We start from the raw sequence: 11,995 nt of genomic DNA, 5'->3' as shown, positions 1-11,995 counted from the left end.
TGTGGGATCTTCCCGGACCGGGGCACGAACCCGCATCCCCTGCATCGGCAGGCGGACTCTCAACCACTGCGCCACCAGGGAAGCCCTCTATACTTGTTTTTAAAGTCTGACATTTAGTTACTTGAGAGTTTCTAAAGCAGCTTTTGAAGGAGGCTCCAGTAGCAAACAATTAAGACCATATTGAACTTTTCAATAATCCTGCTCTGTTAAGGGCAAAACAGGAAAAGGTTAGGACTTCTAGGTACCTGAAGCAAACATGTACTAAAAGGAAGGAGGAAAAAGCCTTTAAATCTCAAATGACTGTAGATAGATAGATAATAATAATAATGAGGCATTTGTGTAGAATGTTAACACTTGAAGAATCTTGATGAAGATATATGGAATTTCTGTGTACTAATCGTGCCACTTTTCAGTAGTTTGACATTTTTTCAAAATAAAAACTTACTAGTATATTTTACCACAATAAAAAAAAAAGATTTTAAAATGGTTACCAAAAACAATCTCAAAGGATCAGCAATTTTATCCAGATTATTGATGAAAATACCTTTGGTATTAATGTCCCCCATTTTTCTGTTCTGCCTCCCCTGATGTCCAACATTAATTGTACTTTAATAAAGACTGAATTAAACAAGTTAATTACCTGTGCCAGCATGTTCAGTAAGGAAAGCTCTTCCCACGAAGCATCATGGCAGCTTTGTTCATTTGCAGCTCCCTTCATCACGTTTAAGTTAACCAGTTTATTTCTTTCAACTTTGAAGTTTCTTTTCCATCAAAAGGTCAAATTTGGGTTAATTACCCCAAACACACAATCTTTTGGTGAATCTTTTTTCCAGTTTTCAAAACTATTGAGTTATGACCCCAGTTAATTGTGTGGTTGCACTCTCGTACTGTGTTTAATGCTCATATCGTAGGAGAAGTTACCCCAAAAGAAGAGATATTAGAGATAGAAGAAACGTCGCTGACACCTGACACAGAGCTTGGCATGTAATAAGTGGCCCATGCCTATTACTTGGACCACTGATGAATGAATCAATGGCTAAGATTAATTACTTACCCCCTACTGCGCCCTTAAACTGAGGACTTATTGTGTATTACTCCTGAATCCTCACAACAGCTTCATGTGAACTGTATACCTCAGCACATGTCTACTGTCCGCGCTCCCCGGCTCTCCTTTGTCAGTCCCCTAAGAGAAAGGTACCCACCAAGTGGATCATGATAAACCAGTTGCTGCTTTGGGGTTCTGCTGCCTGGGTAGTTTTGTACTTTGTGGAGAATGTGTTGTATACACAGTGTACCCAAACATTTGTTTAATGAAATGATAGAAGCGATCATCAATATATATAATCAAAAGTAGATATTCAAACAGTAGTTTCTGTTTGACTTTGAGATATGTTATTATAAATTTCTCGATGCAAACTGACTTTCTTGTTTTCTCGTAACAGTTGATTGGTATTCTTTGGAGAGACATGACTTACATGCTTTTGTCTTTGGATTCTAGAAGAGCCTTAGAAGTATCCTTTTAGATATTACACACACACACACAATTTGATATTTTGTGTTATCTACTTTATATACTAATTTACCTCATATCTTTATATATGTGATATGTGGCATTGACAGTTTAGAAATACAGTATATTGTATTATATTTTATTTGTCTCATACTGCTTTTCTGTAGGATGTCAGTCATGAGGGCAGCACTTTATCTGGTTCATCACTCTGTCTTTGCATCTAGAAGTATGCCTGGCATGGAGTAGACACTCAGTAAATGTAATTAAAAAGCAAATGCTTTGTACAGCATGGTGACTATAGTTAACAGCAACAACAATAACAAAGCAAATGCTTTTCAGTAAGAGGTTTACTGCTAATTTTATTCATAGGTTAGTGAGTGCTCTAGTTTAATTTAAACAGTCCTATTCCTTTTCAGTGATTGTCAAACTAGACCTTATATTTGCTTTCTTTCTTTTTTTTGCCCTTTTTTTTTTTTTTTTTTAAGGAAGAATCCCCAGCACAAGATAGAATATAGACATAGTACATTTCCAGGTAAGTAATTTTCCTTCAGGAAACTCCAAATGAAACCTTCAAATGGATTCTCCTGTTAAACCTAGATACAGTTTCCAGTTATTGTGAATTTTTTAAATCTCTGCTTCTGTGAATTTGTTGAATTGCTGATTTTAATAATTTTCTTAGATTTAATAACTGATGAGTTTTTATATAGCAGATGTTTTCTACAATCATTGTCCAACAGTATATATTTGCCTTGGTATCTGTTATGATCCTTTTGTTTGCAGGTACCTTAAAACAAAATCTCAAACTGGCCTGAACGATAAAGAGATCATATTGTCTTCTATAACTGAAAAGTCCAGAAGCAAGGCTAGATTGGACAAGATTTGTTGCTTTGGCTCATTAATAATGTCAGTAATGTCACCAACACCCAATTTCCTTCCATCACCCTGTCTTTAGAGGGGTGATTTTTATCCTAAGACTGGCTCCTCTCCCCACCAAGGAACTGTATGCATCCTTATTCAACTGGCTAAACTCCATTTAACATGGTAAACTCCCCATGTTTATATGTAAGGAGAGAGAGAGAACAACTTTGACTCTTGCTATTCCTAGGAAAAATCATAAAATTAACTTTTTTTAAACTGGCTTAGGTTACATTCTTATTCTTGAATTAATCACTGTGACCACTGATTAGTTTGTTCCATGCTTGGAACCAAGGCAGAGTCCCTTTCTTTAGAACCACAGAGATCCCCAGTAGAAGCTAGTTTTGGGGAAGGAGAAGGGGAGATAGACACCAGAGATGCAACTATCGAATGACCGTCATTCCTGTTTACATCAGTCTGTTTTACCTTCTGTTTCCCCTGCTTCTGAACTCTAATATTTTTTCCCGTTAACAAATTCTGGCTTCTTCGTATCATTTATATAATGCAGAGGCCAATTCAGCATCCAGTATTTCTGCCCACAGAGCGAGAGAATAAAATGTACTATCCAGGCTATGCCCACTTGCCTTTGTATATGTATAAACACAGCCAACTTGTAACCAAGTGATAAAAATAATTAATTTCACCACAAGGGAATTCTATTTGCTATTTCTTATTGAAACACACTTCAGTGCTTTAATACTGCGGATACAGGTTTAATCACTTTATCTGAGCTAATATGGTACGGAGTTTATATGTTATCCTTTTCTTTATTGGGGCTGTATCTCAAGCTATAGCTTTTATGGTTGTTAAATTAACTTTCCTTTGAACAATAATGTAATAATATTTGATTAAAACTCTATTTTATTGACAGATTTCAGCACTGCCCCATGAAAGAGCATTTGACACATTTGTATATCTTTACAGAACTAGGAACCATTTTCCTAAAAGCGACAATATGCATCATATGGCATAGTTAAAAGTATCTGAATTTTCTTTGAAAAATCTCTTTGAATTATCATTGAAGTGTCTTCTGAATGAAGAACGTATTTTTAGAACAATTAACTTTTCTTAAAAAAACCTGTTTATTTTGTTGGAAAGACAGTTGTGGTGTTTTTTTTAAGTATGATATTTTAATGTAACAGTTTAGCCTTATATATTTAATGTACTTTGAAGAGTTGTTATGTGGCAATATAGTCAGAATATCTCTTCCTACTCTAAAAACCTATAAATTAAGGTGTCTGGGGTATTTAAAATATTAAATGTTGAGGTCTCATATTTCTTAATTTAGAGATATCTAAAATAAAATGCTAGCATACTTGTTTTTCTTATTTCCCAAATATTTAAAGTTTAACATTACCCAAGATCTTAATCTGATTTATGTAACACTCATTCACTCATTTATTCATTTATTATGTGTCTTCCAAGTGAGCAGAGTTACAGAGATACATGAGAACCAGCTCTGGCTCTACATGCTTGGGGTGAGATGCTCTAAAATCTTGGAGGAAAGGGATGGAGCACTTTTTGCCAGGGTTTATCAGGGTGGACTTGATAAGGGAATTTTAAGTTGGTCTTTACAATGGTAGGATTTCAATTATCCTTGTTTCTTAGCTTTGCGTGGGTGGGTATAGGACATCCCAGACAAAGTGAATAATAGATGAGTCAAGGACATTCAGTAGAAAATGGAAAGTTGTGTTTGGAGTTAGAAGGTGGATCAGTTTAACTGACAGGGAGAGTCTCTACAGTTACTGTGAATGGTACTAAAGGGGTGTATTGAAGTCAGATTATAGAAACTCTTGAAAGCTAGACCAAAGAGGTATTGTGCACTGACAAACAATGGTGAGCCAGTATTTTACCCCTGATGACGAGCAGTCTGAATTAGAGTAGGGGAAGCCTTCTGGAGATTAGTTAGGTAGTTGAATAAAGGACCAGAACTAGGCTACCATGAGAGTAGGAAGATAGGATTGGATACAAGTGAGATTTTGAACTAAGAGTCAGTAGGATTTGCCAACTGATTGGTTGTGGTGTGGGGGGTGTGATGAGGTAAAGGAAATAGGAATGACTGAAAATTAAAGTACAGATTATCAGGAGGCTGGAGATGATAATAGAGATCAGGAGGAAGAACTAGGTAGTTTGTGGGGTTTTTTTTTTTAACACATGTTAAATTTGAGGTGGCGGTATCATAAATACATAATAAAACAGTAAAAGTTAATATAGACCCATATACTATATACCAAATACTGTAGAATTTTATAATACAGAATAACTACATGAAATCCTTATTTAATTTCTGATTTGTAGCACTCCTAAAACACTTCAGTTTGTAAAGTTCTTCCACACATGTAACAGTTTATGCAGTGTATTCCAATTTTTGTAGGTTTGACTGCTATCATCTGTTAAGCTTCTTGTATATCTAATTGGTTTAAAATTTCACTAACTTTCCACACTTTTTCATAGTGCTGCAGTTTTAGCACAACATATTGAATACAAGAGTAATTAATGCCAGGAGAATTTTATTTTAAACTTTCTTAGCTACCTTGCTTGTTGACAGCATTTGAAAGAAATTGTCGTCAGCATTTTATTACCTGATTATTGGAGTCATTCTTTCTGGCTTTGATTATTATGTGATAGTCATGATTCTAGGTGATCAGTACCATTCATGACTCAAAATTTAGAATGTCCTACTGATAGCTGTTTTCATATTTCACTAGTTCTGCAGTTGTATGCACACATGTGCTCATGTAGACTTTTTTCTTTTCAGAAGTAGAAATTAAAAGATCTAGAAAGAAAGCTATTAAGGAAGGTTGGTGAAACTTAAATGAGATTCTGTAAACTGCTGCTCACTGTGAAGAAACCTGAGAGATTTTGGAACATATAAAAGGCTAATGCAATGGTGTTTTAAAAAAGAAATAAACTTAACGTATAATAAAGTGGATCAGACCTGCACAAACTGCTTTCCCAAAGTTAAAAATATGAATACCCAACTAGTAGCTTGGTCTTTAGTAGTAAAATGAGGCATTTAAAAATGTTTATTCTTATAGTATGTAGTAAGCTTTCATCTTTAGAGATGCTGGGCTAAAGTATTTTTTCACTTAAATGAAAATTAATATCCTAACTAGTCCTAAGATATACTGGAAAAGAAAGGAAAATAAAACCTGAAGAATTATTGATGTTAAGCTGTAATGAGACATCTGTCTTATTATTGCCTATTACCAGAAAACTATTTGGAGAAAATCAGCAATTTGGAAAGATTGTAAAAATCTTCCAGCATGTATGTGACACAGTATACTCTTCAGTAGCTCTGCAGACTTGGTTCTTGGGATAAGACTTTGATGGTGAAATTTTAAATTGTACAGGAAATATTGGATACAAACTTCAGAGTTGTCATTCTGTTATTATAAATTCCTCTGCATAAGTAGAAAAGTCAGAAATTACCATATCCTAATACCAAATAGTTAATAGCATGTTGTTTCAAATACGTTAAAGAGTTTGTTACTTTTTCTAGAGGTTGTTATTTTTCATTATTATGGTAGAACCGTGTTACCCATCAGTTTTTTTTAAAAAGTGACAGCTTATTTCTCTTGTGCTGCTTTCAAGTAGTCAAGCTGTCAGCCTGTCTCTGCATTTCATATTCCTGTAGAGAAAATGAAAATTCCTGTTTTGTCCTTAAAATTAGAACTTTGGAGTTGGAAAGGATCTTTGAGGTCATTTAATCAACATCCTTTGATTCACAGATAAAAAGATAAATTCCATTAAATCCCTTGTTCATTGTCATGGGCTTCATGACGCAGATCTTTATACTTCTACCCTCCTAGTCTCTTTTTCTTAAACCATGCTGTTTTTTAAAGAGACTTCTTGTTGGGTGAGGGGAATGGAACACCACATAAAAACAGCAAAAACTAGCAGCTAGAAACTTAAAAGTGACTTATGTGAAGATAGAGGAAAAATTATTCCTTCCAAGCTCACCTTGATTTGGAAGAAACAAGCTCACTTCTGATTTCTTAGACATGCTCAACAGTTATATTTCAAATAAGGTAGCTGCAGTGTAAGAAAATGCTAAATGTAGGCTCTTATTTTTTCAAAAGCGGTATTACGCTATTTAATTCTATGGAAATCTATTGGAAGTCACAACTACAAAAAATAAAACTACAAAAATTATTTTTTGCTATTGATTAAAAATATTAAACAGTTACTACTCCCTCTCCTGTTAGTTTTGTACTTCAATAAGCTTTTCACTAACCGTGGTGTCCTGTGTACAGTTTTGGGGTCTGGGCTTGGGATCTTCTATGATGTGACTCCCATGACTGAGTTGTCTGATTTTCTAACCAACAAGCTTCCTTGTGTGAGAGACTTTCTTTGAAATTTTTGTGTAGCAAACAGGAGGGTTTATATGAACTTTACTGGCTTCATCACTTTAAATCCAGATATTCAGATACCATGCTTCAGCTTGCTCAGAAAATACTTGCATGGGTGTTTTTTCTTGGTTTCTCTGAATTCCCTTTGCATAAAAACTTATTAATTGTTATGGTAAAGACAGGTATTTTATTCCTAGGTTAGGTGCTAGTCATATTTATTTCAGTACCATGAGTCCTGAGATTATTCCCACGATTCAGGAAATCATGAAATAATTCAGATCAACAGGTGCGCTGATTCAGAGCATTTTCCAAGTAAGGAAAGTTTCGTTATCTCTATGGCCCAGTTACACTGAAAGGCAGAAACTTATTTCTCTAAAAATACCTTCAGCACTTAAAAACAAACAAACCCTCCCACCTAGGTGGCATTTGTATTGTGGAATATTTAAAGTCACTACTACAGAATTTGCTACAAGAGGGCCCATTTATTAAGATTCCACAAAGATGTCAGCATTCAAAATCCTGAAATGTCGACCTGGGACCACTAACAAAGGACAGAGAGCTGAGTTCCGGCACTGACTTGCCCTTCTCATGACTTTGGCTCTTCAGGTGCTTTCACTTAAAGCACAAGGTACCCGTTCTGGAATTTGACTACCAGCTACATTGAGTTCTGTTACCTATGGTTTTTTCAGATTCTGAACCTCCTGTTAAAAGAACATAAATGTGATGTTTACGTAAACATCAAGTGTAATGATGATTTGATAGAGAAAAACAAATTTTTGATGAAACAAGTGTAAGTCTTCTGATTAATACATCCTTATCGCTTGAACAAATGAGCCTACCCAGTAAGTTGCTAAAGATTTCCAGCGTTCATCGAGGCTTAAAGCTCCTTCAATTAGCAGGGTTTAAATAAAAGTCTTTAATGCAATACATTGTGTTAACAGGCAGGCTCGTGATTAAAAGTGTAGATTGAAATAAGAAGGGTTTCTGTAAACTAAAGGTGTTCAGCAGTTGATTCACAAATGGTTCATTCGTTCATTCATATATTTAACAAATATATGTATATAGAGTACCTTATACGTGCTAGGCACTGTTGTAGGAGCTGAGGATACAATAGAGATGAAGCCTTGCTTTTGTAGTATTTCACAAAAGTGGACAGTGCACATGTTAACAATTACATGATGTCATGTAGTGATAATTGCTAAGAAGAAAAATAAAGCTTTGTAAGAGGACAGAATGGCAAGGGTGTGCATGGGGGTGGGGGGCAGGTCCCATTTCAGATAGAACAGTAAAAGAAAGACTCTGTTAATTTGACATCAGAGCAGAGGGCTGAAGGAGAGAGCAAGCAGGTGATTCTCTGAGGGAGGAGCATGCCAGGCAATGGGAATGGTGCTTCAAAAGCCCTGGAGATGATCCTGCTTGGACTATTCAAGGAGCAACGAAGAGAGGGTAGGATTGGAATGAAGTGTAAGTGAAGAATGGTAGATGAGATCAGAAAAGCTAGAAGTGAGCCAGTTTTGTAGGGTCTTGGAGGCCAAGAGCTACAAATGAGGACTTCAGATCTTATTTAGAGTGAGATAAAAAGCTATAGGAAGGTTTTCTGGCTTCTTTGTGGAGAACAGATAAGAGTGGAAGTAGGGAACCCAGTTAGGAGGATATTGGATTAGACCAGGAAGAAAATGGTGGTATAGGGACCAGGGTATTGGAGTGATGTGAGAAGTGGTGGATGTATTTTGACAGTACAGCCAATAGGATCTTTTGACATATTAAATATTACAGAGGATATTCAAGGGTGACTCCAAGGTTTCTTGCCAAAGCAGCTGGAAGGTTAGAAAGTTGGAGGAGTCATACATTCAGGATTGATAAGAGAATGACCAGATTTGGGTGAAGTACCTCAAGAGTTTTGTTCTGGAAATGTTGGGTTTCAGATTTCTGTTAGTCACCAAGTAGAGATAATACATAGGCAGTGAGATAAATGAGTCTGGAATTTAGGCAATGGTCAGAGCTTAAGGTATAACAAATTCGGGAATGTAGGATATATAACTAGGTGAAATCATCTAAGGAGTATGTTAGAGAAGAGATCCCAACCTGAAATTTGGGCACTCCAAAATTTAGTGGTTGGAAAGATGAGGAGGATACAGCAAAGGAAATGGAGAAGGAACAGCCAATAAAGTAGGAGAACCTGACGTTGTTTCAGCTTTATATATATTTTTCTTATAAATCTGCTAAGATAATTTCAGAATTTGAAAGGAAGCTCTTTATTGAGATGTCATTAGTTATATATACGACATACTTCCAAGAGTAAAATGGACAAGAACAGAAATACTGCTGTTCTTCCCTCCTAACTCCCTTCCCCATCTGCAGACTACCCTCTAAATGTTTTTTTAATTGTATTCTATCATAAAAGTTATATGGGGAGTCGAGATTAGTTAGACATAAAACATGCCCTCAGGATGCTTACAGGAGATAAGAAGTGTACAAAAATAAATATAATGCCAGACTTCCCTTAAGGAACTGGTGTGCTGCTTATGCTAATGAGAATTGTGCGAATTATTCTGTAGCCTTTTTAGCCTTGGCTACCAAGAAACTCGGGGAGAAATTTGATGCTCAATTTATATGAATTATGTTAAAAATTGAGGTTGACATACTTATATTCTGCTTTCTTTGTTCTTAGTTTCTACTTTTATTTGTATTTTTATTGTCTCATTATTACTGTTATAAGCTATCTCAAATCCTCTTGGAATGAGTAGTGATTATTAAGAAAAATATAATTGTCTGGGCTATGAAAGTTAAGAAGACAGATAAATTACTTCCTTTGTCATCATTTCTCCCATCAAATTTTTTCCCCATCAAATTTCTTAACTTTCATTTACATTATATCTATTATATATGAACATTTTAGGAAGAAGTTAGCTAAAGCATATACAAAAGTACAAACATTTTTAACCTATACATTTGCTCTACATCACAGGGATTGTCTGCCATTCAGAAGATTTCCAGATAGAATCTTCCTACCTGTTTCTTAAATGCTCTACATCATCCTAGAGTCTCTCACTGCCTTATTTTAAACCAACTCTGTTGCTCACTGTGGAAAGAAAAGAAAACAGAGTGGGATGAGGGAAGAAATGAGTTTTGAGACAAAAGAATTCTAGAATTGTAATTCTACTATTATAATGTTATTTAGAAATCTGTAAAGTCTAATGGCTGTTACCATAGTAATCCTAGTCTTATTGAAGCATGAGCTAAATTTTCCAAAGTTTGTAAGCTTATATTTCCTCATTTGGTCACAACCCTGGTGTGTCAATCAGATTGTGCTAGGTTTGCAGCGATAACAAACAGTCCTCAAATTTTAGTGCCTTACAACGATAAATAGGTGTATTTCTCCTTCATGTTACATGCATGTAGCTGCATGTTGGCTGTGGCTCTGTCTCATGTGCGTTCTCGTCCTAATTCCAGGCTGAAGGATCAGCCTCTATCTGGGACACACTGTTCTCCTAGCAGAGGGGGAATGGCAATAGCAGAACCACAGAAAGGCCCTTAAGGCTTCTCCATGGAAGCTGTTACTTCCACTCACTTTTCTTTGGCCAAGTCTGATGTCAGTGGGGGTGGGTATATAGAATCACATCACAGGGAGCGACAGTGAATAACTGGGACAAAAATACATTCTACCACAGTGGAAGGTAGGGTAGCATGAATATGATTATGATATTATTAAGGAACCATTATGAATCTCAGAGGACATTTTAGTCTTGGGAGCCTCATGGTAGGAAAAGTGAGAACCAAGCAGATGTTAAAAAAAAAGTTAGAATTATAACAAATGAGAGCTTTAGCCCCCTTTCTAGAAATTTGTAGTAGTTAGCTTTGTATTAAGTAAAATTAATTCTTCTTGGCAGAAAAGGATATTTTACAGTTAGATGTTTCTAATCCCAGGTTGAGTGGCAGTTGTTGTGTCATGTACTAAACTGTTTTTCAGTGAGAAACACTTCAGATGAAGATGACAGTGTTGGCCAACCCAGTGAGCACAACCTGCATGACAGCGTTATAGATGATGAGGGAGAAGAATATGAGCCAACAGATGAAGATTCCGACTGGGAACCAGGAAAGGAAGACTTAGAAAAGGAAGATGTGGAAGGGCTTTTGAAAGAAGCGAAAAAGTTTATGAAAAGAAAAAAGTAACTCTTCTCTGCAGTAATATATGGCTCATATTTACCATTTCTTTGTGGAAAAATAATTCAGGAACCACGGAAGCACTTAAGTGATAATTGTTTTCCTTCTTTTTATAGTTATGACTTTACTGTTGACTCTTTACAAGTGAAACACTGAAATGTCAACCTTCAGTGTAGTGGATGGAATTTGTTTTGTTGCCTTGCTTTTTCTGTCCTATTTAAAGCATCTGGAAATAATAAGCAGACAGAGAGTTAAAAAGAAATAATTGATATTTTTCATGTACTTTGTGTGTTTATAATAAAACTAAAAGCCATAGGTTGCACAAAACATTGGTCTCTTTTCTTTTTTCCAAGGATTCTGTCTTTATATAGAATACTTATGCCAGTATAACCAGGCAGATTGCATAATTAGTGGGAAAGCATGCTTCTTTCATTCCTATTAAAGTAATTCTTCAAGCAGAACCAGGCTTTAAAAAATAACAGCCATCATACAATGGCTGTTATTTTTTCTAGAACCCTAGATGTGAGCTTTGCAATTTCATTTACCACTTTTATTCTTTGAAACAGGGAAATCAGTACCAAATGGATACTGCAAATAGATTCAACTAGGCTGTAGAAGAGAAATGTCCACCATGTTGGGGATGTTATTTTGTGTCCCAACTCTGTAATTTACTGTATGTCTGAGTTTAAAAGTATTTAGGAAAACTCAAAGAATTTGACCATTTCTTTTACAAACTGAAGTCCTGCCTGATTATTTTAGCTCTCAATGTGCTGTCCTTATATTAAGAATAAAGACAGTATTTTTAACCATAATTTTCTCAAACGATATTTGTTCTTTTATCCTCAGATGAAAGTAGCAAGTTGTCTGCCAGCATTCAAGATGCTGGCCTTTTATTTCAAGAAGAAACTCCTTCTTCTCCAATTTTATGTAGTGTATCTTTTTTTTTTTTTAATTAATTTATTTTGGCTGCATTAGATGTGGCGAGCGGGGGCTACTCTGTTGCGGTGCACAGGCTTCTTATTGAGGTGGCTTCTCTTGTTGCAGAGCACAGGCT

The 11,995-nt window shown here is 35.7% G+C and overlaps 1 protein-coding gene across 2 annotated transcripts in view; it reads left to right on the top strand.

Annotated features, from left to right (window-relative positions):
- APLF (aprataxin and PNKP like factor) overlaps positions 1 to 11,707 on the top strand; it is an 86,491-nt gene extending 74,784 nt beyond the window's left edge. Inside the window, exons 9-10 of one of the 2 annotated variants that reach the window (XM_029232251.1) lie at positions 1,996 to 2,042; positions 10,748 to 11,707. In XM_029232251.1, the coding sequence (XP_029088084.1) occupies positions 1,996 to 2,042; positions 10,748 to 10,950 (250 nt within the window). In that variant the 3' untranslated portion in view covers positions 10,951 to 11,707. The remainder of the gene's footprint in view (positions 1 to 1,995; positions 2,043 to 10,747) is intronic. The other variant, XM_029232252.1, reaches the window with a different exon arrangement.
- Positions 11,708 to 11,995: the final 288 nt, after the last annotated feature.

The sequence above is a fragment of the Monodon monoceros genome, unplaced genomic scaffold (genome assembly GCF_005190385.1).
Source record: "Monodon monoceros isolate NGI ecotype Baffin Bay Population unplaced genomic scaffold, NGI_Narwhal_1 Super_Scaffold_19, whole genome shotgun sequence".
NCBI lineage: Eukaryota > Metazoa > Chordata > Mammalia > Artiodactyla > Monodontidae > Monodon > Monodon monoceros.
This window is presented reverse-complemented; position numbering and strand designations above follow the sequence as displayed.